Source organism: Oryctolagus cuniculus, chromosome 20, assembly GCF_964237555.1.
Source record: "Oryctolagus cuniculus chromosome 20, mOryCun1.1, whole genome shotgun sequence".
NCBI classification, from domain to species: Eukaryota; Metazoa; Chordata; class Mammalia; order Lagomorpha; family Leporidae; genus Oryctolagus; species Oryctolagus cuniculus.
This window is the reverse complement of record NC_091451.1, coordinates 19,135,624-19,163,469: the sequence shown is the minus strand read 5'-3', so window position 1 is coordinate 19,163,469 and position 27,846 is coordinate 19,135,624. Positions and strand designations below refer to the sequence as shown.

The window sequence follows — 27,846 nt, the reverse complement described above, 5'->3', positions numbered from 1 at the left end:
GGGAATGCGAAGAGACGGCGCGTTTGAGACACAGGAGCAGACCAGTGTGGCAGGTGTGAGCTGGTGGAGAGCGGTGAAGAACGTGGCATAGCGGTAATGGGGGCTGGATTCGAGGAGGTCTTGCCAGCCCGAGACGGACATGAGGATTCTCTTTTAAGGGAATGGGAAGCAGCAGACTGCTTTACGGTAGGAAGTCACATGACCTGACAGCAGGTTTCCAGAGATTTCCTTTTGTCTTTAGCATAAAGACTAGATTGCAGTGATTGCAGTGCCTAAAAGGGAAAGCTGGAAACCACAGAGGCTGTTGCTGATGAGGTGAGAGGTTATTGAGAGAGAGAGGCGTTGATGAATTTGGGACAAAGTTTGGAAGCAAAACAGGAGTGTTGGTCTATTGAATGGAGGAGTGAGGGGGTAGGAGAATTCAGTGGTGACTAAGTGGTTTATGCAAATAACACCAGCTTCATACCTCAGATTTTATTGATGTCAGCTGATTGTCTTTGAGAACCCACCTTACCCCATAAAGAGGCTGTGTTAGGCTCATTTGGTATTACCTAGCAGTGGTTCTCAAACAGGGGTGATTTTGCTCCCCCAGGGGGCTTTTGGCAACGTTTGGAGACATCTTTGATTGCTGTAAGTGGGGCAGGAGAGGATGCCGTTGGCTCATGGGTAGAGGCTGGGGTACTACTACGTATCTTCCACAGGGCGTAGGGCAGCTGCTCCCTCTCCAATGCCCCACATAATTATCTGGAACAGAATGTCGGTAGTGCTGGGACTAAGAAACTGATGATGAAGATTTAGTCTGGTAGTGGATGTGGATTCTACTAAAGTGGGAAACATATCAGGGACAAAAAATGTAACCAAACATGTTTTTCCTTCCTCTTTTGGTTCTGTTCACTGCTCAGAAGAAACCAAGCTGGTCAAATCAATATTCTCTTTGGGTTTCTTTTGCAGCCTTTCCAGTGAAATGGTTGGGCTCTCTGGGTTGTGCTCATTGATTCTGTAGGCCTCAGTGGAACAGTGCTAGGAAAACCAAGGGACTTACAGATCCATTATTTAAAACCCATAATAAATAGATGATCCACGTGGACAAGTCATCCATAATCTCTTGAAGCCAGGGCACACCCTTAGCAGAGAACTCAAAGGTTAGAAAAATAAAGTTTCTAGCAATTGCGGTTCCTAGTGGAGGAAGAGGAGAGTGTTTTCCTACCTGTTGTGTCCTATAAGGGACTCAGGCACTTGTCTTCAGAGTGTTTACCAATCAGGAGGGAAAAAGGGGAAACACTAAAAGGTATCTTTCCCCTTCATTCTTGTCTTTTTTTTTTTTTTTTTTTTTAAGAGAAACTCATACAGGTTTTTCCTCGCTTCATACCACCCCATTCTCCTCTTTGTCTCTTTTCGGCATACTTCCTGTGGCTGTCCTCTTTCCAAGAGAGCGGAGAAGCAGCAGACAGGAAGTTTTCCCTGTCTGCACCTCATGCTTGTTGACCCCTGATGGTCATGAGAGGAGACCAGGAACTTTCTTGGCTGAAAGACCCCTGACCTTTGGTCTTCTCAGGCTGAGCATGTGGGAGGGCTGATGAGGAAGCCAGTGACCCGAGGGTGGTCGAGAAGGGACTAGGAAATGCCCCCCTGGGCCAGGTCCTCCATGACTTGGACATAGCTGTGGACCCTCTCTGAATGGGAGTCCAGGATGATCTGCTCCTGTTCCTGAGACCGTTCCTTTAAGAAGATCCATCCTGGTGCTTGGCTCCCGCCCTTGTTTACAGTCCCAGAATAGAGCCGCTCCAGACACTGGGCCTTTGCTTTCTCTCTGTTTTTAAATTGGCTAAAGACACATCATTCCAGCGGGATTCTCATTACAGAAGAGCAGAGGGCGCTTCCTTTGTGTGGGGGCGTTCCCTGCCAGGTCTGCCTGAGCTGGTCTGCCATGGTTGTGTGCAACCCTGCTTCAGCTCCTGTGCCATCGACCCCTGGGCCCTGTGCTCGCTTCCTGGGCTGGTTGCTTCTTGGGACCTGCTCCTTCCAGGCCCTCTGTTTGGGACAGGCTGGCAGAAGCCCCTCCGGGCACCATCTGGTCAATAGGATCCTGAGCCAGAGGGATGGAAGTCTTCTCAGGTGTTGAGTGTCCCTGTTTTGTCAAGCAATCAGACTAGAGCAATGTGAGGACTAATTTTGGGACTGTGGCTGGTTAACCCTTGGGTGGATTCTGGTTGGAACATGAATATAGGAGGGGATTCTAGGAAGATGTGGGAAAAGAGAATTATTATTTTGGTGCAGATTTTTTTTTTTTGAGATCTGTGCATGGTTATTCCAGCAGATACATTTTCCATGAACTTTTTGAAGACCCTTGGTATGCATAAGTGAAGTTCACAATTTTTTTTTTTTTTTTGGCAGGCAGAGTGGACAGTGAGAGAGAGAGACAGAGAGAAAGGTCTTCCTTTTCCATTGGTTCACCCCCAAGTGGCCACTGCGGCCGGCGCACCACGCTGATCTGAAGCCAGGAGCCAGGTGCTTCTCCTGGTCTCCCATGCGGGTGCAGGGCCCAAGCACTTGGGCCATCCTCCACTGCCTTCCCGGGCCACAGCAGAGAGCTGGACAGGAAGAGGAGCGACCGGGACAGAATCCGGCACCCCAACTGGGACTAGAATCCGGTGGCTGGCGCCGCAGGCAGAGGATTAGCCTATTGAGCCGCGGCACCAGCTGAAGTTCACAAATTTTTTTTTTTTTTTTTTTTTGACAGGCAGAGTGGACAGTGAGAGAGAGAGACAGAGAGAAAGGTCTTCCTTTGCCGTTGGTTCACCCTCCAATGGCCACCGCGGCCGGCGCGCTGCGGCCGGCGCACCGCGCTGATCCAATGGCAGGAGCCAGGAGCCAGGTGCTTTTCCTGGTCTCCCATGGGGTGCAGGGCCCAAGCACCTGGGCCATCTTCCACTGCACTCCCTGGCCACAGCAGAGGGCTGGCCTGGAAGAAGGGCAACCGGGACAGAATCCGGCGCCCCGACCGGGACTAGAACCTGGTGCGCCGGCGCCGCTAGGCGGAGGATTAGCCTAGTGAGCCGCGGCGCCGGCCCGAAGTTCACAATTTTTTAAAAAATATTTATTTATTTGAGAGGCAGAGTTAACAGACAGATCAAGAGACAGGGAGAGAGGTCTCCCATCCGCTGATTGACTCCCCAGATGGCTGCAGCGGCCCCAGCTGGGCCTATTCAAAGCCAGGAGCCAGAAGCTTGGCCCATCTTCTGCTGCTTCCCCTGGCCTTTAGCAGGGGAAGCTGGATTGGAAGTGGAGCGACCAGGACTTGAACTGGTGCCCATATGGGATGCTGGTCCGGCAGGTGGAGGCTTAGCATACTGTGACACAGTGCGACCCCCAAAGTTCACATTTTTTTTTTTTTACCAAAATAACCTAACCTTTTTTTTTTTTTTTTTTTTTTTTTTTTTTTTTTTTTTGACAGGCAGAGTGGACAGTGAGAGAGAGAGACAGAGAGAGAAAGGTCTTCCTTTGCCGCTGGTTCACCCTCCAATGGCCGCCGCTGCAGCCGGCGCACCGCGCTGATCCTGGCAGGAGCCAGGAGCCAGGTGCTTTTCCTGGTCTCCCATGGGGTGCAGGGCCCAAGCACCTGGGCCATCCTCCACTGCACTCCCTGGCCATAGCAGAGAGCTGGCCTGGAAGAGGGGCAACCGGGACAGAATCCGGCGCCCCAACCGGGACTAGAACCCGGTGTGCCGGCGCCGCAAGGTGGAGGATTAGCCTATTGAGCCACGGCGCCGGCTCAACCTAACCTTTTAATTGCATTATTCTATGAACTTTTTGAAGAACGCTTGTATTTACTATTGGTTTTTCAGGTATCCTACTTACAAAAGGTAGGAGGGGCAGACATTGTGGTGCAGAGTAGGCTGCCCTTGGGATGCTTTTATCCCAAGTCAGCGTGCTGGATGGAGTCCTGGCTACTTTCCTTCTGATCCTGCAACCTGGCAGGCAACAGAAGATGATTCAAGTACGTGGGCCCCCGTCCCATATGTGGGAGACCTTGATGGGGTTCTGGACTTTTGATATCAGACTGGTCCTGTCCTGGCTGTTGGGGCATTTGGGGAGTGAACCAGTGGATGGAAGCTTTTTTTCTGTCTGTCCTTCTGTTGTGTTGCCTAATAAACATTTTTTAAAGAACCTCCAGTAGCTGAAATTTTAAAAGAAGTAACAAAATAACAAGTGTTTATGAGCTGTCTGTTAAAATGATAAGCCATAATTGGATGTGTCCAGTAGCCTGCCTCCCTGCCACTGGGTTTTGCTCATAGAAACCCAAATAAAAGCCCCTTTTGTTCAGTGGTGGTGGCAGCGGGGAAGGCATTATATGGGATTACTGGGAAACACAGGGTGGAGGATGACTCAGACAAATAGAAGATGAAAGAGCCCCTATTTTGTGCCTTCAGTTTCTGCTCAGCATCATGGGTGCTTTCTCAGCTTTGGGCTGATTCAGTTGTAACATACCCCTGGCATGTGCCCTGGGAAGCTATTCTGTTTAGTCCAAGGCTCTTTAAAATTTGACCCGTGTGAGCCACTGAAGCCGCCGTGAGTCAGCTTTTCAGGGAACCTCTTTTTAATTATTTTAAGTTAACCTCCAAGTGGTGTGCTTCTGTTCTTTCTCATCTCTCAGTTTGTTGAAGTGATTGATTTTTCTGGCATATGGCAAGCATTTGGCTCTTTGAGCCACAGTTAATATCATATTAAGTTGGCTTTGTATGTTTTCCCGGTGGGTACATCCACTGGCTGTTCCACTCTTGTCTGTCCTGGAGATTAGGTAGCACAGAAAAGCCTCCCATGGCTGCCTGAGCTGGGGTGGGAAGTCTAACCTGTTGTGGGAGGAGCTCCCGCGTCATCTCTGAGGTTAGCACTGGTAAATGTATTGAGCACATTTGAGGTGATGGGAAACCAAGGAAAGTTCCAGGCAGGAAGAATTGGAAAGACCTTTAGGAAGAGACACAGGCTTGTTTGTTTTTAAAATCTTTATTCACTTTCATCTACTTGAGAGGCAAGGTGACAGGGAGAGTGAGAGGGTGAGGGAGAAAGAGAGAGAGAGAGAGAGATCCATCTTCCATCCACTGGTTCATTTGCAAAATGCCTGGAACAGTCAGGACTGGGCAAGGCAAATCTAAGAACCAGAATTCCATGGGAACTCCCATGTGGGTGGCAGGGACCAAAATAGATGGGCCATCATCTGCTGTCTTCCAGGGACATTAGCAGGAAGATGAATTGGAAGCAGAGTCATTAGGACTTGGACTGGGCACTCCGACATGGGTTGTAGGCCTCCTAAGCAGAGGCTTAACCCACCGTGCCACAGTGCCCGCCCCCAGAGGGACTTCAGAAGGCAGGAGAGGGTGGATGCTTCCTTGGAGGATGTTTTTGCGCCTTTTGCCCCCTTTTCCAATGGCCTTGTCCAGCAGTTAAGAGGCTATGTTTGGCCTGTCGGGTCAGCTGAGTCGTGGCTGGGGATCTTGTGCAGAGATGTGAGCACCGCATATAAGCAGCTGACCCCTGGCTTGACTTAATTTGAGAATTCGACTTTCTGGGAACTTCTGGAATTTTGTTTCTTTTCCTTTCCTGGTCTCTTTTTTTCTTAAGTTAGATTATTACTTTTCCCAGAGAATCTGACTTTAGATGCTAGAATGCTGGGGAAGAACTGACAGAGCCTGGTTTAGGCACCTAGTTATAGACTCTCCAGGTTTAAGTTAAGGGATAATATAACCCTGAGCAATCCAGCACTCAGGGAAAGAGTATTTGAGAAATTCTGTGTGATAAGTAGATCATTTCTAGGGCTACACTGTTCCATCATCTCTCAGCTTTTTCTTTCCAGGAGCTCAGCACATTTCAGGTGTGTCATTTTAGCAATAGTCATGAACATTTATTGAATTGTCAGTTGTGTGCCTATTAGTTTGGGTAATCTATGTGAACAGATGTTTTATATGAATTGATATTTTAATTTTTTTTTTAGATTTATTTTATTTATTTGGAAGTCAAGAGTTATAGAGAGAAAGAGACAGAGAGATAGATAGAAAGATCTTCCGGCCGGCGCCGCGGCTCACTAGGCTAATCTTCCGCCTAGCGGCGCCGGCACACCGGGTTCTAGTCCCGGTCGGGGCGCCGGATTCTGTCCCGGTTGCCCCTCTTCCAGGCCAGCCCTCTGCTGTGGCCAGGGAGTGCAGTGGAGGATGGCCCAGGTGCTTGGGCCCTGCACCCCATGGGAGACCAGGAAAAGCACCTGGCTCCTGGCTTCTGCCATCGGATCAGCGCAGTGCGCCGGCCGCAGCGCGCTGGCCGCGGCGGCCATTGGAGAGTGAACCAACGGCAAAGGAAGACCTTTCTCTCTGTCTCTCTCTCTCACTGTCCACTCTGCCTGTCAAAAAAAAAAAAAAAAAAAAGATCTTCCATCTGATTTTTCACTCCCCAAATGGCCATAATGGCCAGGGCTGGATTGGACTGAAGCTAGGAGCCAGGAGTTTCATCAGCGTTTCCCATGTGGGTGCAGGGGCCTAAGCATTTGGGCCGTCTTCCACTGCTTTCCCAGGAGCAATAGCAGAGAGCTGGATTAGAAATGGAGCAGCCAGGACTTGAACTAGTACCCAGATGGGATGCCTATGCTGCAGACAGCAGCTTAACCTGCTGTACCCCAGTGCTGGCCCCAATGAACAAATATTTTAAAATTAAAATTCAGGGTAAACAGAGTGGGGAGAAATGACAGCGTTTTCCCCTGGAAAACCCAGTTCTCTTTTGTTTGTCCCCGAGTAGAGGCTATTTGAAGATCTGTTTGTGCACTCTTTGTGGCCCTGGTGGCCACAGGTGTAGTTTGTAGCGGGTAAGGCACTATTGTTTTTCCCCCATGTCTCAACATGCCAGATAATGCCAGATATATGCCAGATAATCTGTTTCTATTCGCCCCCCTCCTTCCTTTGTTTCTCTCTCTCCCTTTCCTCTTCCATCTCCCTACCCCTTTCATGAATTAAGACTTTAAATCTTGGAGCAGGTGTGTGGTGCAATGGTCAAGTCGTCTGCGTCTGCATCCCATGCCTTTGTGCGTGTGATAGTTTTGAGTGTTGAGGCATGTCTAGTAGTAGTTCATTTCTTTCTGTTGCTGAGTAGTGCTACATTTTATGAATATGTCATCACTTACTTATCTGTCCAGATGTTGTTAGACATGTTGTTTAATATAAATTTTAATTGTTTAAGAATTGTTTCTTTTTCATGTAAAATTTTTTTTAATTGAAATGTAATTCATACAACAGAATGTAGCTTTTTTTTTTTTTTTTTTAAGATTTATTTCTGGGCTGGTGCTGTGGCGTAGTAGGTTAAGCTGCCTTCTACAGTGCTGGCCTCCTATGCTGTTCCAGTCTCCGCTGCTCCACTTCTGATCCAGCTCCCTGCTAATGTGCCTAGAAAAACAGTGGGAGACCTGGAAGAAGCTCCTGGCTTCTGGCTTTGGATTGGCTCAGCTCCTGCTGTTGTGGCCATCTGGGGAGTGAACCAGTGGATGGAAGATCTCTCTTTCTGTCTTTCTCTCTCTCTGTCACTCTGCCTTTCAAATAAATAAGTCTTTTTTTTTTTTTTTTTTTTTTTTTTTTGACAGGTAGAGTGGACAGTGAGAGAGAGAGACAGAGAAAGGTCTTCCTTTGCCGTTGGTTCACCCTCCAATGGCTGCCGCGGCCGGCGCACTGTGCCGATCCGAAGGCAGGAGCCAGGTGCTTCTCCTGGTCTCCCATGGGGTGCAGGGCCCAAGCACTTGGGCCATCCTCCACTGTACTGCCTGGCCACAGCAGAGAGCTGGCCTGGAAGAGGGGCAACCGGGACAGAATCTGGTGCCCCAACTGGGACTTGAACCCGGTGTGCCGGCGCCGCAAGGCGGAGGATTAGCCTAGTGAGCCGCGGCGCTGGCCCATAAATAAGTCTTAAAAAGAAAAAAAAAATGTTCACAGGCAGAGTGACAGAGAGAGAGAGAGAGAGAGAGATCTTCAACCTGCTGACTCAGAGGCAGAGCAGTGCGCTCCCATTCACTGCCATTTGCTGACTCATTCCCCAGATGTTTGCAATGGCTGGGGCTGGGCCAGGTCAAATGCAAGAGCTTCTTCCGGGTCTCCCACATGGCTGGCAGGAACCCAGGTGCTTGGGCCAGCTACTACTGCCTTCCCAGGCACATTAGCAGGGATCTAGATTGAAATTGGAGCAACCAGGACTCCAACATGTGCTCCGATATGTGTTGCTGGCTTTGCAAGCAGTGGCTTACATTACTGTGCCACAACCCTTGCCCCCAAATTAATCATTTTAAAGTATGCAATTCAGTGGTGTTTAGTGCATTCATGATGTTACATATCCAACACCTCTGTCTATTTGTACAGCATTTTCATGGGGCCAGTTTGAGTCCCAGCTGCTCCACTTTTTTTTTTTTTTTTTTTTTTTTTTTTTTTTTTTTTACAGGCAGAGTGGACAGTGAGAGAGAGAGACAGAGAGAAAGGTCTTCCTTTGCCGTTGGTTCACCCTCCAATGGCCGCCGCGGCCAGCGCGCTGCGGCCGGCGCACCGCGCTAATCCGATGGTAGGAGCCAGGAGCCAGGTGCTTTTCCTGGTCTCCCATGGGGTGCAGGGCCCAAGCACCTGGGCCATCCTCCACTGCACTCCCTGGCCACAGCAGAGAGCTGGCCTGGAAGAGGGGCAACCGGGACAGAATCCGGCGCCCTGACCGGGACTAGAACCCGGTGTGCCGGCGCCGCTAGGCGGAGGATTAGCCTAGTGAGCCGCGGCGCCGGCCCCAGCTGCTCCACTTTCAATCCAGCTCCCTACTGGTGCACCTGGGAAAGCAGCAGAAGATGGCCCAAGTGCTTGGGCCCCTGCACCCACTCTTTTTTTTTTTTTTTTGACAGGCAGAGTGGACAGAGAGAGAGACAGAGAGAAAGGTCTTCCTTTGCCGTTGGTTCACCCTCCAATGGCTGCTGCGGCTGTTGCGCTGGGGCCGGCGCACTGCACTGATCCGAAGCCAGGAGCCAGGTGCTTCTCCTGGTCTCCCATGGGGTGCAGGGCCCAAGGACCTGGGCCATCCTCCTCTGCCTTCCCGGGCCACGGTAGAGAGCTGGACTGGAAGAGGAGCAACCGGGATAGAATCTGGTGCCCCGACCGGGACTAGAACCCGGTGTGCCGGTGCCGCAAGGCGGAGGATTAGCCTATTGGGCTGCAGGCTGGCCACCCTGCACCCACTCTTCTGGAGAACTGGAAGAGGCTCCTGGTTCCTGGTTCTGGCTTTGGCTTGGCCTTGCCCTGGTCGTTGTGGCTGTTTGGGGAGTGAACCGGTGGATGGAAAGTCTCTTTCTGTTTCTGTCTCTCTCTCTCTAACCCTGCCTTTCAAATAAATACATCTTTAAAAAGGAAACCAAAAACCCCCACATTTTCATTGCCCCATAAGAAAACTCTGTACCTGGGAACAGTCTGTCCCCTGGGGCAGTGATTTTTTTTTGTCGTCTTCATACAGCTTTTATTATTTTGCAATTATAAAAAGAACATAGATTCATCATGTGAAAATATCAAACATACAATGAGTGCAAAACTTTATCTTAATTTTATAATAGAATTAAAGCCATTATTAGTACCTCAGTCCTTTTGAATGTTGCGTTTACTTTTTTTTAAAAAAAGTTTTTATTTATTTATTTGAGAGGTAAAGTTACAGGCAGTGAGAGGGAGAGACAGAGAGAGGTCTTCCATCCACTGATTCACTCCCCAAATGGCCGCAATAGTTGGAGCTGAACCGATCTGAAGCCAGGGCCTGGGAACTTCTTCTGCGTCTCCCATGTGGGTGCAGGGGCCCAAGGACTTGGGCTACCTTCCACTGCTTTCCCAGGCTACAGCAGAGAGCTTGATTGGAAGAGGAGTAGCTGGGACTCTAACGGGCACCCATATGGGATGCCGGTGCCGCAGGCAGGCTGAGGATTAACCTACTGTACCAGGGTGCCGGCCCCCGTGTTTACTTTTTTTTTTTTAAAGATTTATTTATTTATTTGAAAGTCAGAGTTACACAGAGAGAGGAGAGGCAGAGGGAGAAAGAGAGAGATGGGTCTTCCATCCGCTGGTTCACTCCCCAACTGGCTACTATGGCCAGAGCTGCACCGATCTGAAGCAAGGAGCCAGGAGGTTCTTCCGGGTCTCCCTTGCGGGTGCAGGGGCTCAAGGACTTGGGCCATCTTCTACTGCTTTCCCAGGACATATCAGAGAGCTGGATCAGAAGTGGAGCAGCCAGGTCTGGAACCGGTGCCCATATGGGATGCTGGCGCTTCGGTCCAGGACATTAACGCTCTGCGCCACAGCACTGGCTCCCCGTGTTTACTCTTAAAACAGTTTTACTGTGGTGTTCGTGTATCAGCAGTTCACCTGTCTAAAGCGGACAATTCAGTGGTGTTTGGCTATTTACATGTAATAGGACCCATCACCACAATTGTAGAACATTTGTGTTTTTTAATTAATTAACTAATTTGTAAGGCCGAGTTACCAAGAGGAGAGACAGACAGATCTTCTATCTTCTGATTCATTCCCTAATGGCTGCAACAGCCCAGGCTGGGCCGGTTGAAGCCATGAGCCATGCCCTCCATCTAGGTCTCTTAGGTGGGTGGCAGGGGCCTCTGGGCATGAGTACTTGACTCTTACGTTCATTAGCATCTAAAACAGTGTTTGGCACTTAATAGGTCCTCCAGTGATACCTGGTGAATAAATGAATGTCTTGGCTAGTTGTGCTCTATAGTGTGCTATATTGTGCTCTAACAGAATATCGGGGGCTGGGTAATTTGTGAACAGTAGGAAGTTATTTCTCACGCTTGGAGAGGCTGGGAAGTCTAAGAGCAAGGTCCCGGCAGGCTGGGTACTGGTGAGGGCCAGTTCCTGTTCCTAAGCGAGCTTTTCCTCCCGCACAGGGGACAGTGAGTGTCCTTGCCTGGCTGGGGAGCTAAAAGAAATAACTCACCCCCTTGAGCCTACCTCCCCCTTTTTCTGAAAAATATTTATTTTCTTTGAAGAGCAGAGAGACAAGAGACAGATAAAGCTCCCAACTGGTGGTTCAGTCCCCAGCTGCCTACATTGTCAGGGACTGGACCAGGCCAAAGCCAGGAGCTGGGAACTCAATCCCGGTCTCCATGTGGTTGGCAGGAATCCACTGACTTGATCCACTGCCTGCTGCTTCCCAGGGTGTGTATTAGCAGGAAGCTGGAGTTGGGAACACAGGGGGACAAGAACCCACACACTGCAGCACTAGATACTGGTACCCCAAGCAGCATCTTATTATTAAAGACTTACTTACTCATTTGAAACTCAGAGTTATATATATAGAGAGACAGAACAAGAGATTTTTTTATCTGTTGGTTCACTCCCCAAATGGCGGCAACAACCGGGACTGGGTGACCCTGAAACCAGGGGCTTTGTCTGGGTCTCACACGTGGGTTCAGCGGCCCAAGCATTTAGGCCTTCTTCTGTGGCTTTCCCAGGCATGTTACCAGGGAGCTGGATCAGGAGTGGAGTAGCCAGGACTCCAACCGGTGTCCATATGGGATGCTGGTATCCCAGGTGGAGGCTTAACCCACTATACCACAAACGCCAGCCCCCCAAACAGCATCTTTTTATTTTTTTAAAAAAGTATTTATTTATTATTTGAAAGGCAGAGTTACAGAGGCAGAGGCAGAGAGAGGTAGAGAGAGAGGTCTTCCATCTGTTGGCTCACTCTTCAAATGGCAGCAATGGCTGGAGCTGGGCCGATCTGAAGCCAGGAGCCTGGAGCTTCTTTCAAGTCTCCTATGTGGGTGCAGGGGCTCAAGGACTTGGGCCGTCTTTTACTGCTCTCCCAGGCCATAGCAGAGAGCTGGATCGTAAGTAGAGAGGCCAGGACTCAAACCAGCACCCATATGGGTTGCTGATACTGTAGGTGGTGGCTTTACCTGCTACGCCAAAGTGCTGGCCCCCAAACAGCTGTGCCACATCTGCTACCTGCCATCTGAGCCTTGTTGTCCCACCCATGAGGGCTGTGCTCTCATGATTTACCTGTTGGAATACCATCACATTGGTGATTCAGTTTCTACATGAATTTTGTGAGATCCAAAGGTTCAGACCTTCAGTGTGAGTTAATGATAATGAATGAATGAATTCCACAGTTATCTGAAGAGTATCAGCTGTGTGTTGACAACTGAGGGAGATGTAGCGTGGACTAAGACACTAAGCTTGCCCTCGGAGAGAGGACAGGTGAGTGGTCATTGAAGACACGTGCATAGAAGTAAGGTGGACAGTGCCAGAGTGAAATAGATGGACATTATGGGGATTCAGAGGACCAGCTTGCTGGAGGTATCCCCTGTTGTTACGGACTTTCAAAAAAGAGTTCCATGCTGTGCCCACATTGTTAGCTTCACCAGGGCCCCGCTGCAACATCTCATGGAGAAGAGAAGTCCGGCCCTTTCAGTCAGTCAGTCAGTCAAACTGTTGTCTATTAAGATCTTCAGCTTAAGCTGTGAGGCCATTTTAGGGAGTCTTTGATGCAGCCATCGTGGAAGCATGTCACATCATTCTTTTGAAGAGGATACAAACGTATTCCAGAAGATTCATGGAGAAATGGAATTAAAATACAATGTATTTTCACTGAGCTTTTTAAAGTAGCCTTGTCTCTGTATTATGCAATCTTGGCCTTTTCTTTTTTTCAGAGATCTATTTATTTATTTATTTGAAAGAGAGAGAGAAGGAGAGAGAGAGAAAGGAATAATGGATCTTCCACCCACTGGTTCTCTCCCCACATGTCTCCAGTGGCCAGGGCAGGGCCAGGCTGAAGCCAGGAGCTTCATCCAGGTCTCTCATGTGGGTGCAGGGAATCCTAAGTACTTGGGTCATATTCCACTGCTTTTTAGGCATATTAGCAGGTAGCTAGATTGGAAGTGAAACAGCTGGGACTTTAACTGACATCCATTTGGGATGTGGACATCGTAGGTGGTGGCTTTACCCACTATGCTACAAAGTTGACCTGGCCTTTTTTTTTTTTTTTAAGATTTATTTATTTATTTGAGAGGTAGAGTTACAGACAGAGCTGTGCCGATCCGAAGCCAGGAGCCAGGAGCCAGGAGCCAGAAGCCAGAGCCAGAAGCTTCTTCCTGGTCTCCCACGTGGGTGCAGGGGCTTAAGGACTTGGGCCATCTTCTACTGCTTTCCCAGGCCATAGCAGAGAGCTGGATGTGAAGAGGAGCAGCTGGGACTAGAACCAGCGCCCATATGGGATGCTGGCACTTGAGGCTAGGGCGTTAACCTGCTGCGTCACAGCGCCGGCCCCTGTATCCTGTGCTTTTACTAAGTCCTAGAGCCTTTTCTTGAGCATGCATCTGTGTTCATAGCTGGCCCAGTCTGGATACGCCAAGCAGTTAAGAAGGGGGCTGCATCTCCCATCTGGAAGCTCCTTGGAAAGATCTCTTGAGGATAATGCGGGTCTTGAAAATGACTTGCTATTTCCAGTCTGTCCTCAGAATTTGGCTTTGCCTTGGGAAGCTTTTCATCCAGATATAAATGGAGCACCGAACTGGGTGTGTTGGGTGTGGTGGAAGACAGTGATCATGGAGCTAAAAATTACTCTTTTCAGAGAATTTGTTGGTCATCCCTACACAGATTCTTTCCTGCCAGGGTGGGAAGGTGCTGCGTGCAGACAGTGCACGCACGTGCCAAGCACCCCCAGTACCAAGACATGGAGGATTCCTGAGCCCTCAAGTCATGGAACACTTTGGGGACAGTGGAGTGGAAGAAAGTGATCTTTGCCCTGAGCAAATGTGCTCAATGTGTGTGTGAGGCCAGCCTCGTGACTCCAGTGATCTTAAGAAAACATGTGATTGAGAAATGATTGCAGTTGCACATGAACCTCTATCGGCACATAATGGAGAAGCACCAAGTGCACACGTTTCTTCTAGGATGAATTGAAAGGGAATTTTCTGAATTGCTGTGCTGGTGAAACAGGTTTAATAGAATTTCTGGTAGTATGGGCTTGCTATTTGGAATAGAACCTCCTTATCATTTGGGCTGACTGACTACTGATCGTTTGACATAGTTTAAGGAAAGTCCTGTTTGAAAATCAGGCCATGGACATAAATCAACGTCCGGTGGCTTTTCAGTGAGACAAAGTTGGTTCTGGATTTCTCAAGGGAGACTTCCCTCACCTACTACTTCTCCTTTCCTTCCCCTGGAAAAAAGAAAATGTCTCCCAGGTTCTGTGCCTGAGCTGGCCTGGTCACCAGGTCAGTGCTGGACACCAGGTGAACTTGATACATGTCTGCACAGTAGATGGAGAATCAAGTTCTAGTTGCCTCTTCGATAGTGACCCCTTGTGACCCGAGTTCTTATAACAGCGTAAGTGTTGTTTGGTTTCTCTGGTTCTGTCTCTTTCTCTGAAATCAACCAAAAACAGAATGAAAACAAAATAAACCAATAAATAGAAGTCATTAATAGGAACTTCATTTTGGGAATAATATCAACTTATGTTAGTTTTTTTAAATTTCTTTTTAAAGGTTTATTTACTTATTTGCAAGTCACAGTTACAGAGAGGGGGAGAGAGAGAGAGAGAGCTTCCATCCAGTGGTTCACTCCCGGGTGGCCACAACGGCCAGGGCTGGGCCAGGAGCTTCATCCAGATCTTCCTCATGGGAGGCAGGGCCCACACACTCGGGCTGTCTTCTGCTGCTTTTCCCGGGCCGCTAGCAGGGAGCTGGATGGGAAGTAGAGCAGCTGAGACAAGAAGTGGCACCTGTGTGGGATGCCAGGTTCACAGGCAGCAGCTCAATCTGCTATACCACAGTGCCGGCCCCAACTTAGGTTAGTTTTAGAGTCACAGTGAGGGGCTGGTGCTGAGGCACAGTAGGCTAAGCCTCTGCCTGCCATATGGGCATCGGTCTGTGTCCTGGCTGCTGCTTTTCCAATCCAGCTCTTTGCTATGGTCTTGGAAAGCAGGGGAAGATGGCTGAAGCGCTTGTGCCCTGTACCTACATGAGAGACCTGGAAGAAGCTCCTGGTTCCAGGCTCCTAGCTTTGAAATGGCCCAGCTGCAGCCATCTTGGTCATTTCGGGTGAGAACCAGAGGATGGAAGACCTTTCTCTTTGTCTCTCTCTCTCTCTGTGACTCTCTCTCCAATAATAATAAAAAAATACATAAATAAATATATTTTTAAAAGAATCAGTGAAAGTTAAAGAATAATCATTTGTTGGTCCAGTGATGGATTTTTTTTTCAGATTTATTTATTTGAAAGAGCTACAGAGATGGAGACAGATTTCCCTTCCACTTGTTCATTCCCCAAATGGCCAAAAATCCAGGTCTGGGTCAGGCTGCACCCAGGAACCTGGAACTTCATCCTCATCTGCCACGTGGGTGGCAAGGGCCCAATACTTGGGCCATTTTCTGTTGCCTTCCCAGATGCCTTCCCAGGAAGCTGGATGGGAAGTGGAGCAGCCGGGACTGGAACTGGCCCAGGCTGTGGCTGACCCGCTGTGCCACATGCCTGCTCCCAGGGCTGGGATTTATTATGAACATTGGCTGTGGAGCAGTCAAGCCTCCCTGGCTCTTTCCATTAGTTGTGGAAGGTGCTGATTTTTGCCTTGATTTGCAGGAAAATATCTCTGACAATTTTGAGCACCGTAGGATTGCAGTGTTACAGATGAGATCCCTTTCATCCAGAGGGCTAGAACTGGAAGGACCTGATGGCGACTTTCTCCCCTCCTCCATGTTTTCCGGGTTTTCTCTGATTGCTCTGTTGATGTTGCTTCCTTCCAAGGTGGTTTAGTTCCTTCCCCGTCTCTTACTTTTCTGTTCCCAGGCTGCCTCGAAACAGCCTTTGTGTGTGTGGTGGTTTTTCCTGGAAGGATTTTTCTGGGGGGAAAAGGAATCTCTTGAGAGAGACTTGACATTTCCTTTGCTGGGGTCAGACGGTGACTGTTGGACTCTTGACTGCCAAGAACTGTTCTGAATTTTAAATCAGAGCAATGGGGATCATTGAGTACTGCCATATTTCATTATTCAGACTCCATTTGGAACTTTGTGCAGAATAAAAGCCTTCAGTGAGATAGCAGAACAAAGAAGGAGGTGCTCTGGGGTTGCTTACAGATTAATGTATTAGGTGCTGTCATGACCAAGAGTCAGCTCTCCAGCAGTGATAATAATAATACATAGAGGGGCCGCAGCAGGTTAACACCCTGGCCTGAAGCGCTGGCATCTCATATGGGTGCCGGTTTGAAACCTGGCTGCTCCACTTCCGATTCAGCTCTCTGCTATGGGCTGGGAAAGCAGTGGAAGATGGCCCAAGTGTTTGGGCCCCTGCACCCGCGTGGGAGACCTGGAAGAAGCTCCTGGCTCTTGGCTTCGGGTTGGCCCAGCTCCGGCTGTTGCAGTCAGTTGGAGTCAGTTGGGGTCAAGCCTCCCTGGCTCTTTCCATTACTTGTGGAAGGTGCTGATTTTTGCCTTGATTTGCAGGAAAATATCTCTGACAATTTCTCTTTTTCTCCCTCTGCCTCTCCTCTCTCTGTGTAACTCTGACTTTCAAGTAAAATAAATAAATCTTAAAAAAAAAAAATATATATATATATATATATAGAAGGAGAGGGAAGGAGCTATCTGAAACAAGCAGTGGACTTTTAGGTGGAACCGGTTTAGATCGCAGTGCGTTGCTGAACTAGCCCTTGAATGAGCAGTGAGCACAGGTGCAAGGCCAGCTGCTGCTACCGGGCACCTGGGAGTTTTCCCAGCAAGTTGCTCTTTAAGTAATGATGTCTCACATTTCTCGAGTGCTTGCTGTGTGCCAGGCGGTGTGCCGCATCCTTTGCACACTTCATCTCATCTAGTTCCTTCCGTGTCCCCAGGCCTGTCTGGCAGACAGTCTGTCGCTGTCTCATTCAGCTGAGGCCTCAGTAGCAAAGTCCGTCGTGGACTTGGGTGTGAGTGGCTTGCCTGCTTGGGGAGGACAGAAGGTAGAAGTGGGGGAGGGACGGCTTCAGGGTCACTCCTTCTGCAGGTGTGTCAGTGCCAAGGGCCATTTCAGACATGCTGTGGAATCTGGTGGGGTGGCCAGCGGGCAGCTCAGGGTCAGGGAGCTGATTTCTCTACAGCAGTGGAGCAGAGTGGGGTCACTGATTGCAAACAGGCAGAACGAGTAGAGTGGAGCCTCTGGGCCCTTTCCTTCCTTAGTCAAAGGGAATCTTCTTATCTTTTCTTTAGCTTTGCCTCCTCTGAGGGGAAACCAGTCTTGCCACCACCAAGGCCTGGGCAGTTCTCTTCTTTTTGGCTCAGGGGAAGGCAACCACGGGTTAAGGACAGGTTTAGAGATAAATAGGGAAACACAGTGTACAATGCAGGAGGAAGCAGCAAGCATGGTTTGAGTTTGCTGGGCATTTTCTCGCTTACCTTTTGATCTCATTGGCAGACGCTGCTCAGTCAGGGGAGGCAGATGTGGTTAGAGCCTCAGTTTACACATGAAAATTGACAATCAGTGCTTGTTAAATGATCGTCCGCAGCTTGTCTGTAGGAAAGCCAGCCTAGTGCATTGAGTGCCTCACCCTGGACACACATACATGGGTCCAAGATGTGAACAGGACGCCAGATGCCAACACAGCACCCCCAGATGGTGTCAGGGAATGCTTTAGTTTCATCCCAAAGCAGCTATCTTATGTAAGGTGCGCACTTAACGTGCATCCTGAGATGTTCATTCTGTATAGGCTCCCGCGTGCACTTTTTAGGTGCCCACTCATGAATTCCAGATAGCATTTGTTGTTTTCTAGGTTAACAGATTCACGACAGGGTAGGTTTTCATGGAGAGAAAGCCCCTAGGCCTGGTCTTTCCACAGGGCTGTTTGAGAAGATGGGTGGCTCTCCAGCTGCCACCCTGACCTTAGTTGACTCCTCGCTGGTGGAGGTTTGCGGAGCTTTTGTTTTGTTTGTCTTGCTGGCCAGCTGAGCAGCTTGGACCCAGGCTGGCTGAGTGACACAGGTCCAAAATGGGCGGTTCTGGGTAACTTGTTTGTTGGCAGTTGTCTGCCAGATCAGTGAGGCCTTCACCGAGTTGATCGAATGCTGCGCTGTGTTTAGTCCTGTGGTGCAGGGAGAAAAGCGATTGAAGTGCCCAGCAAGGTGCTTGGTGTCATTCGCTCATTCACTATTGAGCTACAAGGTGTCAGGCTGTATGTGTCTTTTTTCTTTTTTTTAAAGATTTTATTTATTTATTTGAGAGGTAGAGTTACAGTGAGAGGGAGAGATAGAGAGAAAGGTCTTCCTTCCATTGGTTCCCTCCCCAAATGGCCGCCATGGCCCGAGCTGCTCTGATCCAAAGCCAGGAGCCAGGGGCTTCTTCCAGTGAGCTGGATCGGAAGAGAAGCAGCCGGGACTAGAACCGGCATCTATGTGGGATGCCAGTGCCGAAAGTGGAAGATTAACCTACCATGCCCTGGCGCCAGCCCCTGTATTTGTCTTTAGTGCAAAGACAAGACAGAGTGTTCCCTCGTGCATTTAAGGAAGAGCACTGTTGGTGTTGCTGCAGAGGACATTCAGTGAGTTGGTGGTGCTCTCGTGAGCTTGAAGCCTTTTTTTTTTTTTTTTTAAGATTAATTTATTTGAAAGGCATTACAACAGAGAGGGGAGACAGAAAATTTCCATTCACTGTTTCACTTCTCAAATGCCCACGACAGCCAGAGCTTGGCCAGACTAAAGCCAGGAGCCGGACACTCCATTCAGGTCTCCCATGTAGGTGGCAGGGACCCAAGTCCTGGGGCTGTTATCTGCCTCCAGGTACATTAGCAGGGAGCTGGTGTGGAAGCTTGAAGTAACTGGGGCTGGAACCTGCATTCAAATGGGATGAATGCGACCCAAGGGCAGCTCAACCTACTGCAGCACAATGCCCGCCCTGTTGAAGACTCTAGCTGATGGAACAGTAGTGATGTCATTAGCGGAATAATGAGCGATTCGCCATCTTGGTGAGGTGCAGGAAATGAGGGCTTTGCCTAGGTTCACGTCTGCATTTCTCTAGCTGTTCTCTTTTTTTTTTTTTCTTTCTTTTTTGACAGGCAGAGTGGACAGTGAGAGAGAGAGACAGAGAGAAAGGTCTTCCTTTTGCCATTGGTTCACCCTCCAATGGCCTCTGCGGCAAGCACACCGCGCTGATCCGAAGCCGGGAGCCAGGTGCTTCTCCTGGTCTCCCATGGGGTGCAGGGCCCAAGCACTTGGGCCATCCTCCACTGCCTTCCTGGGCCACAGCAGAGGGCTGGCCTGGAAGAGGGGCAACCGGGACAGAATCCAGCGCCCCGACCGGGACTAGAACCCGGTGTGCCGGTGCCTCAGGCGGAGTATTAGCCTAGTGAGCCGTGGCGCTGGCCCCCTCCCCTCCCCTCCCCTTCCCTCCCCTTTCTTTCCTTTCCTTTCAAGATTTATTTATTTATTTGAAAGGCAGAGTTACAGACAAGAGAGAGAGAGATCTTCTACCTGCTGGTTCACTCTCCAGATGACCACAACAGTTGAGGCTAGGCCAAGTTAGAGCCAGGATCCAGAGCCAGGAGCTTCTTCTGGGTCTCCCACATGGGTGCAGGGACCCAGGGACCGGGCCATCTGCTGCTTTTCCAAGCACTTTAGCAGGGAGCTGGATTGGAAATGGAGGCAGCCAGGACTCGAACCAATGCCCATGTGGGATGCCGGTCACAGCACTGGCCCCCTCCCCTGTGTTTTCAAGGTCGTCCATGTGGTACTGTGTAACAGTGCCTCAGTCCTTTGTTTTTCTATTCAGAAATGTCAAGCAAATGTTATTCAATAGTTACTTTCATTTCACAAAAATTATTTTTGACGTTTATACATAAATGTTATTAGGGAACAATGAAATTTTTATTACTTTCAGAGGGAAAATGTTTGAGTCCCAGCTGTTTCCCTTTTTTTTTTTTTTAAGGATTTATTTATTTACGTGAAAGTCAGAGTCACAGACACACACATACAGACAGAGAGAGAGGGAGGGAGAGGTCTTCCATCTGCTGGTTCACTCCCAAGTTGGAGCTGGAGCTGTGCCAATACAAAGTTAGGAGCCTGGAGCAGCCAGGGTTCGAACCTGCATCCAATATGGGATGCCGATACTACAGGTGGCGGCTTTACCCGCTATGCCATAGCCCCGGCTCCTGCTCCACTTCTGATTCAGCTCTCTGCTATGGCCTGGGAATGCAGTAGAAGATTGCCCAGGTCCTTGGGCTCCTGCACCCGCGTGAGAGACCCCGAAGAACCTCTTGGCTCCTGGCTTTGGATCCGTGCAGCTCCAGCTGATGCGGCCAATTGAGGAGTGAACCAGAGGATGGAAGACCTCTCTCTTCTTCTCCCTTTCTCTCCCTCTCTCTCTCTGCCTCTCCTCTCTCTCTGTGTGACTTATTATTATTATTTATTTATTTATTTATTTATTTTTTGACAGGTAGAGTGGACAGTGAGAGAGAGAGACAGAGAGAAAGGTCTTCCTTTTCCATTGGTTCACCCCCCAGTGGCCACTGCGGCCGGCGCACTGCGCTGATCCGAAGCCAGGAGCCAGGTGCTTCTCCTGGTCTCCCATGGGGTGCAGGGCCCAAGCACTTGGGCCATCCTCCACTGCACTCCCGGGCCACAGCAGAGAGCTGGACTGGAAGAGGAGCAACCGGGACAGAATCCGGCGCCCCGACCGGGACTAGAACCCGGGGTGCCGGTGCCGCAGGTGGAGGATTAGCCTATTGAGCCGCGGCGCCGGCTGTGTAACTCTTTCAAATAAATACATAAATCTTTAAAAAAAAAAGTATCCTAAGGACGAAAATAACAAATGCGTAATATATTAATGGGCGGAAGTAGGCTCAATTCTTATGTCTGAATACTACTTCAGTGCATGAATCTACCACATTCTGTTTATCGGTTCATCACCTGATGCATCTTTGGGTTGTTTGTACTTTTTGACTATTATGGATAATGCTGCTGTGAACATTTATGTACATACAAGTTTTGTGTGGACATTAGTTTTCAGTTCTCTTGGTCATACACCCAGAAATGGAATTACTGAGTCCTATGGTGACTGCATAATGTTTTGAAGAGCTGCCAGACTGTCTTCCAGAGTGGCTGTGCCATTTTATAATCCTGTTAGCTGTGTATGAGCTTTGCAATTTCTCCAGATTCTTATTAACACTTCTGTATAATATTTATTGACTATGAAATAATATCTCACTGTGGTTTTAATTTCCATTTCCTTAATGACTAATGATATTGAGCATCCTTTCATGTGGTTTTTGGTCACTTGCATATCTTTGGAGAAATATCTATTCAAATTCATTGGTTATTTTTTAATGGAGTTGCATCATCATTGTTGTAAGAGTTGTTTGTGTATTTGGAACTCTAGTCTTATCAAATACTTGAATTACAAATCTTTTCCATTTTTGTAGTTTGTCAAGTCACTCTCCTGGTGTTTTTTGAGGCACAAAGTGTTTAGTTTTGATCAACTCCGACTTATATATTTTTCTTTTATTGCTTGCCTTACCTTAGAAACCATTGCCTAATCCAAGGTCACAGAGGTTAACTCCTGTGTTTTTTTCCCTAAGAGTTGTATTGTTTTAGCTCTTTTAATGTCCATTAAGTTGCTGTACTGACTGAAGCTACAGAAGCTCCTGGCTAAGGGTGGAGGTAGGGCAGGGCCTCTGCCCTAGATCTTTCTTTCCTCCACCTTGACAAGTCAGCTGAGGACCCTCGACCCTAGGAAGATATTTCTAGCTGTTTTGTGGTTTCTGAATTTTAATGTCCTTTTCAATTGCTTGTTTTGAAGGTAACTAATGAAGAGGACTTTATTAGGAAATTGGACTGCAAACCTGATCAGCATCTGAAGGTGGTTTCCATTTTTGGAAATACTGGCGATGGGAAGTCTCATACCCTAAACCACACTTTTTTTTACGGCCGTGAAGTCTTCAAAACCTCCCCTGCCCAGGAGTCCTGCACCGTGGGAGTGTGGGCAGCCTATGACCCTGTGCACAAGGTAGCGGTGATAGACACGGAGGGGCTCTTAGGGGCTACGGTGAATCTAAGCCAGAGAACACGACTGCTGCTTAAAGTCCTGGCCATCTCAGACCTCGTCATCTATCGAACTCACGCAGATCGGCTGCATAATGACCTCTTTAAGTTCCTTGGGGACGCCTCGGAAGCTTACTTGAAGCACTTTACCAAGGAGCTCAAGGCTACCACTGCCCGCTGTGGCCTCGATGTGCCCTTATCCACTCTGGGCCCTGCGGTTATTATTTTCCATGAGACTGTGCACACTCAGCTCCTGGGCTCTGGTGAGTAGATGGACACAGTGTCGCACATGGGCTATTTGAGTAGAAGCAGGTCGCCACTGTGCTGGCACTAGCAGAGTGATCAACTATGTCAGAATCTGCTTATGGGTCAAGTAGGATAATGATTGAGACCTGCTGATTGGCTTTGGTGATCTGAATAAGACGTGTTTCTCTGGGGTGGGGGGTGGGGAGGCTGAGAGCTTGATCAAAGTAAGACCAGCTGAGAGCTTGATTAGATAAGAATTAAAGAGTATATTCAGCTCCTTCAGAGAGTTCTATAAATGGAAGCCAAACAGTGGGATGGTATTTCCTTTTAACAATTTACGATGGGAGATAGTGCAGATACGGGATGGTACCGAATTCTGCTGAGAGTGATTCTATAGAGAGGGAGCAGTGTGGGTGCGAGAAAGAGTGTGGGGATGATTGGGATGGGTGATGCTTAGAAGGGAGGCGGGGCTTCATTAGCAGCACGGGCAGTCCATCCGTTGGCAGCAGGAGGGAAAGGGGTGTACATGGACATGGTAACAGGCAAGTAGATGGATGTGAGGGAGTGTGTGTGTAACTTCTTGGCTGAGTGTTTCTGTTTAGAGAAGTGGGAAGCAAGGCCATCACCTCAGTGGGAGGATGGAGCAGGTGCTGGATGCAGTGGGGCCCTCAAACTCTTCCACCGTCCACCAGTGCATTCAGTTAGCAGTTGCTGCGTACGCATCTGTGCTGAGCCTGCGGCTGGGAGCTGGAACACAAGGCCTCCCTGGAACAGCTGGCAGTGTGGCTGGGGGACCACACAGTGTTGGGTTCTGTGGGAGCTGTGGGAGTGCAGGGGAGGGACTCTGTACTTCCTGGTGGGATCTAGGAAAGACCAAGCGGGTTTTGAATGCCGAAAGTAGAAGAGAAGGCTGTTCTGGGAGGAGCACGCCCCTCTGCCTGCAGGGCCAGCAGCTTCCTGAGTTCCAGTCCAGCCCCTCCAGTGCGTTTTCTAGAGGGAGCTTTTCCAAGCTTCATTTGTGATTTAACCCTTGTCACAGTCCTGCTCACCACCAGCCAGTGGCTTTTGACTACATCAAAGTAGAATTCCAGCTCTAACCTCCGAATGGTGGAGACCCTGAGGCCCGGGCCCTGGGGGGCCCTGGGGGCCCTTCTGCAGTGCTTGGGTGTGAGAGGGGCTCCTGAGGGAGCTGAGGCAGGGTGTTACGTGATCAGGGCTCTGCTTTCAGGAGGTCCCTTGGGAGCCTGCTGCAGGATGAATTCAGGGGCCTGCCCGGTACAGGAAGAGCACTCAGGAGATTGTCACAGCACTGCGTGAGGAGTGATGGGGATTGAGCCACGCGGTGGCTGTGGGATGGAAGTGAGTGGACTGGAACCTAAGGGGGGATTGAAGGGAAGGACCCGAGATTGTGGTGGTCCCAAGGACTGCCGACCCATAGGAAGATGAGAAATCTTTATGTTCCACAATGGAGGAAGAGACTCATTAGCAAGCAACTGTAAGGTAAGGAGAGGAGGTGATAGGCTGACTTTAGGATGCTTCTCATGATTAAAACTTTTTTTTTTTTAAGGATTTATTTATTTATTTGAAAGGCAGAGTGACAGAGGGAGGGAGAGACAGGGAGAAAGAGGTTTTCCATCCGCTGGTTCACTCTCCACATGGCTGCAATGGCTAGAGCTGGGCCCGATCTGAAACCACGAGCCAGGAGATTCTTCTCGGTCTCCCTGTTGCTCTCCCAGGCACATTAGCAGGGAGCTGGTTTGGAAGTGGAGCTGCTGGGACTGGAGCCGGCACCTATACGGGTGTACCACCTATGCCACAGAGCCAGACCCTCCAGTTCAGGGTTTTGAAATAACCAATTCCTTAAAAAAGAAAAAAAAGAAAGAAAGAAAGAAAGAATTCCTCAAAAATTATTTTCTGCTTTGTGTCCTGCACTGTGCTAGGTTTTCTAAATAAATGCCAACTAACTTAATTCCAACTTTATTACGCAGTGTAGTCAGTAACAAACCCGTTTTACAGATGCAGAAACTGAATTCAGCCTTTTTTTTAAAGATTTATTTATTTGGCTAATTAATTAATAGGCTAATCCTCCGCCTAGCGGCGCCGGCACACCAGGTTCTAGTCCCGGTCGTGGCGCTGGATTCTGTCCCGGTTGCCCCTCTTCCAGGCCAGCTCTCTGCTGTGGCCCGGGAGTGCAATGGAGGATGGCCCAAGTGCTTGGGCCCTGCACCCCATGGGAGACCAGGAGAAGCACCTGGCTCCTGGCTTCGGATCAGTGTGGTGCGCCGGCCGCAGCGCGGTAGCCATTGGAGGGTGAACCAATGGCAAAGGAAGACCTTTCTCTCTCTCTCTCTCTCCTCACTGTCCACTCTGCCTGTAAAAAAAAAAAAAAAAAAAAAAAAAAAGATTTATTTATTTGATAGACAGAGTTAGAGGGGGGGGGGTCTTCCGTCTGCTGCTTCACTCCCCAGATGGCCGTAGTGGTTTGAGCTGCACCAATCCGAAGCCAGGAGCCAGGAGCTTCCTCCGGGTCTCCCACAAGGGTGCAGGGGCCCAAGGACTTAGGCCATCTTCCACTGCTTTCCCAGGCCATAGCAGAGAGCTGGATTGGGAGTGGAGCAGCCAGGACTGCAGCCGGCACCCACATGGGATGCTGGCACTGCAGGTGGCAGCTTCACCCGCTATGCCACGGCACCTGCCTCTCAACTCAGCTTCTTCGATTATGTAATCAGAAGGTCTCACTAGCAAGTTACAAAATTGGGATTGTTTCTGGAATACCGTTGCTGGTGCTTGTAGCCGTAAGATGGAAACAAGGCAGCAAGATTGTATGCAGGGTAGGAGAAGTGGTGGAATTGTGGACAAGTTGATAATTAGATTTTTCTCAGTCTCATAGGCTTTCTGCATTTCTGTTTGATCGTGTATTTTGCTCTATAGAACACTCCTCGGGGGGAGTGGAGTGGGTATGTGAACTGTTTCTGCTTTACAAATGAGGAGAACCAAGTCATTTGGGAGCAGCGATTCAGTGCATGCATCCAGGGACAAGTCACGAGGTCATGCGGGAGTGAAGTGTCATTTGCCAGGCTGCGCTCCGTAGTTGGTGACTGATGAGCTACTCACAGGGCACTGCCTGCTGATTTCAAAGGTAGCTGCCGCTGAGGAAGATCAGGTAGGCTGGGTGTAGGAAGTAGCTGTGGAGCTACGGCTGGGTCCCTGACGGCGGTCTTTGTGCTTTACCGTCTGGGCTAGTGTCGTCAGTGTTGGGGTGATTTTTCTTCCAGCCTTTCACTTGAAGACATTGAGCCTACATGTGCTCCCACTGCCCAAGTTTGTGGACAGTTGGTCACGTCTTCGGCAGCTAGGACTTTTATTCACACGCACTTTGATCACAGCCGCATCACATGAAGACCAGGACTTCCAAATTATAGAAAATTGTTTTACTTTTTAAGTTCATTAATTAACTTGAAAGGCAGAGAGACAGAATGAGTGAGCTCCCGCACTCTGGTTCACTCTCAGTGACCAAGAGGCTCAGAACTCAAGCCAGGTCTCCCACATGGGTGGTCTCCCACATGGGTAGCAGAAACCTAGCTATTTGAATCATCACCACTGCCTCCAAGCCTCTCAGGAGCTGGAACTGAGGATCAAACACAAGTACTTGGGCATGGGACATTGGACATCTTAACTGCTAGGCCAAACATACATCCCAAAGTATAGACTTTTAAATGTTCATTTGTAGGTGATTGGTTAAATATGAGGATATATCAAAAAGTTAAAATTATATATATTATGAAATTAGTATGTTTAGATGTTTCTTAAAATGAACAGCTTTTTAAGAAAAGTCTCTTCCTGGGGCTGGTATTTGGCCTAGTGGTTAAACCACTGGTTGGGATGCGTGCATACCTCATCAGAGTACCTGGTTCACATCCAGTTCAGCTTCTGATTCCAGCTTCCTGTGAACGCAGACCCTGGGAAGCAGCAGGTGATGATTCAGGTAGCTGGGTTCTTGTCAACCGCATTGGAGACCTGGATCAGGTTCCCAGCTCCTGGCTTTGGAATGGCCTGGCCTCCACCATTGCAGATATTTGGGGAGTGAATCAGTGGTTGGGACCTCTCTGTGTGTCTCCCTGGTTTTGGATAAGTACATTTAGAAAAAAATTCAGACTCAGTTTTGAAATATACCTGTGGGGAAGTACCTACCCAGCAGGTGTGTTTCCACAGCCTGAACACGCCCGTGAGATCCGTGTTAGACAGGAGCCATGAGCATCCTCTGCTTAGAAGCCTTCTCGTGTTCCCTGGCAGGCAAGGGCCAGCGAATTCTCCTGGTGTGCGTGTGGAGTCCAGGCCGGTCTGACTTCACTGTGAAAGCCAGGCCCCGTTGTGGTTATTTTTTTAAGAAAGCCCCACTCGCTGCTCATGGGCCTGTGTTTCTGCTCGTACAGATCATCCCTCCGAGGTGCCAGAGAAGCTCATCCAGGACCGGTTCCGGAAGCTGGGCCGCTTCCCTGAAGCCTTTAGCTCCATTCACTACAAGGGAACGAGGACTTACAATCCTCCCACCGACTTCTCCGGGCTGCGGCGCGCTTTGGAGCAGCAGCTGGAGAACAATACCACCCGCTCTCCCCGGCACCCAGGGGTCATCTTCAAAGCCCTGAAGGTCAGTTGGCTCCAGCCCGGAGTGCTTATCATCAGGGTGCCCGTGTGTCGGGGGCAACACCCCAGTCTCTGGCTTTCTTGGTGCTTGTGCTGGGCACCGTGGCCTGGAAAGAGGTCAGGAGGAGAGGCAGTGTGTGAGTGGACTCTGCACGTGCTGGGAGGTAGGGTACGAAGGAATCTTGGGGGACTGTAAAAAGGTGACAGGGACTCATCATGGTGAAAAACTGGGCTTTGGGGGAATAGGACAAAGCCTTCATTTCTTGGTGGTTTGGCCCCGCCCTGGCTAGTTGACCTCGTGCTGAGGCTCTCTGAGCTGGGCAGCTCTTATGCTTGCTTTCTGTCCACTCTGTGGTGCTTTCTTACCTAAAACAAGATGGAAATATTTTGATGTCTCTACATAGAAAACTAGGATGGCCGGTACAGAATTACCAACACTAAATAGGAACAGATGCATGGCAGCAGGCATTCCTGCGTACTGTTGGGCAGAGTGCAGAACACTCTGCGTGAGCTGTCCATGTAGCCCTTACCCCAGCTCTCTTGTCATCCTCGTTTTACAAGTGAGGCAGCTGAGGCACGGAGATGAAGTGGTTGCCCACAGTTAGTTACTAAGTGACAGGGGGCAAACCTCTGGCCATTCTACCCAGAACTCCTTCTTCAGCTGGGACTGCTGCCTCCCAACAAACTCCATAGTATTTCTTACCTAGACTCTGTGGCTCATGAGACTGGGACCTGTTTTTTCTTTATGTAGAAGGGAGATTAGCAAGTGTTCTGGAGGTGATAAAGGTATCCTTCTACCCATGTGAGACCGAGTCCTTAACAGCATCTGCTGTTATGAACAAGCACTAGGAAGGGACTAATTTCTCCTGCGGAATTTGGTGTTGCTCAGTGGATCAACCAAAAGTC

At 49.3% G+C, this 27,846-nt stretch overlaps 1 protein-coding gene across 7 annotated transcripts in view; it reads left to right on the top strand.

The window, feature by feature from the left end:
- ZFYVE1 (zinc finger FYVE-type containing 1) overlaps window positions 1–27,846 on the top strand; it is a 61,272-nt gene that overhangs the window by 10,044 nt on the left and 23,382 nt on the right. For all 7 annotated transcript variants that reach the window (XR_007911681.2, XM_051826033.2, XM_051826029.2 and 4 more), the window contains exons 3-4: window positions 21,809–22,313; window positions 26,730–26,944. Coding sequence is in view for 6 of the 7 variants with exons in the window: in XM_051826033.2 (XP_051681993.1) it covers window positions 21,809–22,313; window positions 26,730–26,944 (720 nt within the window). In the remaining variant the exon portion in view is untranslated. The remainder of the gene's footprint in view (window positions 1–21,808; window positions 22,314–26,729; window positions 26,945–27,846) is intronic.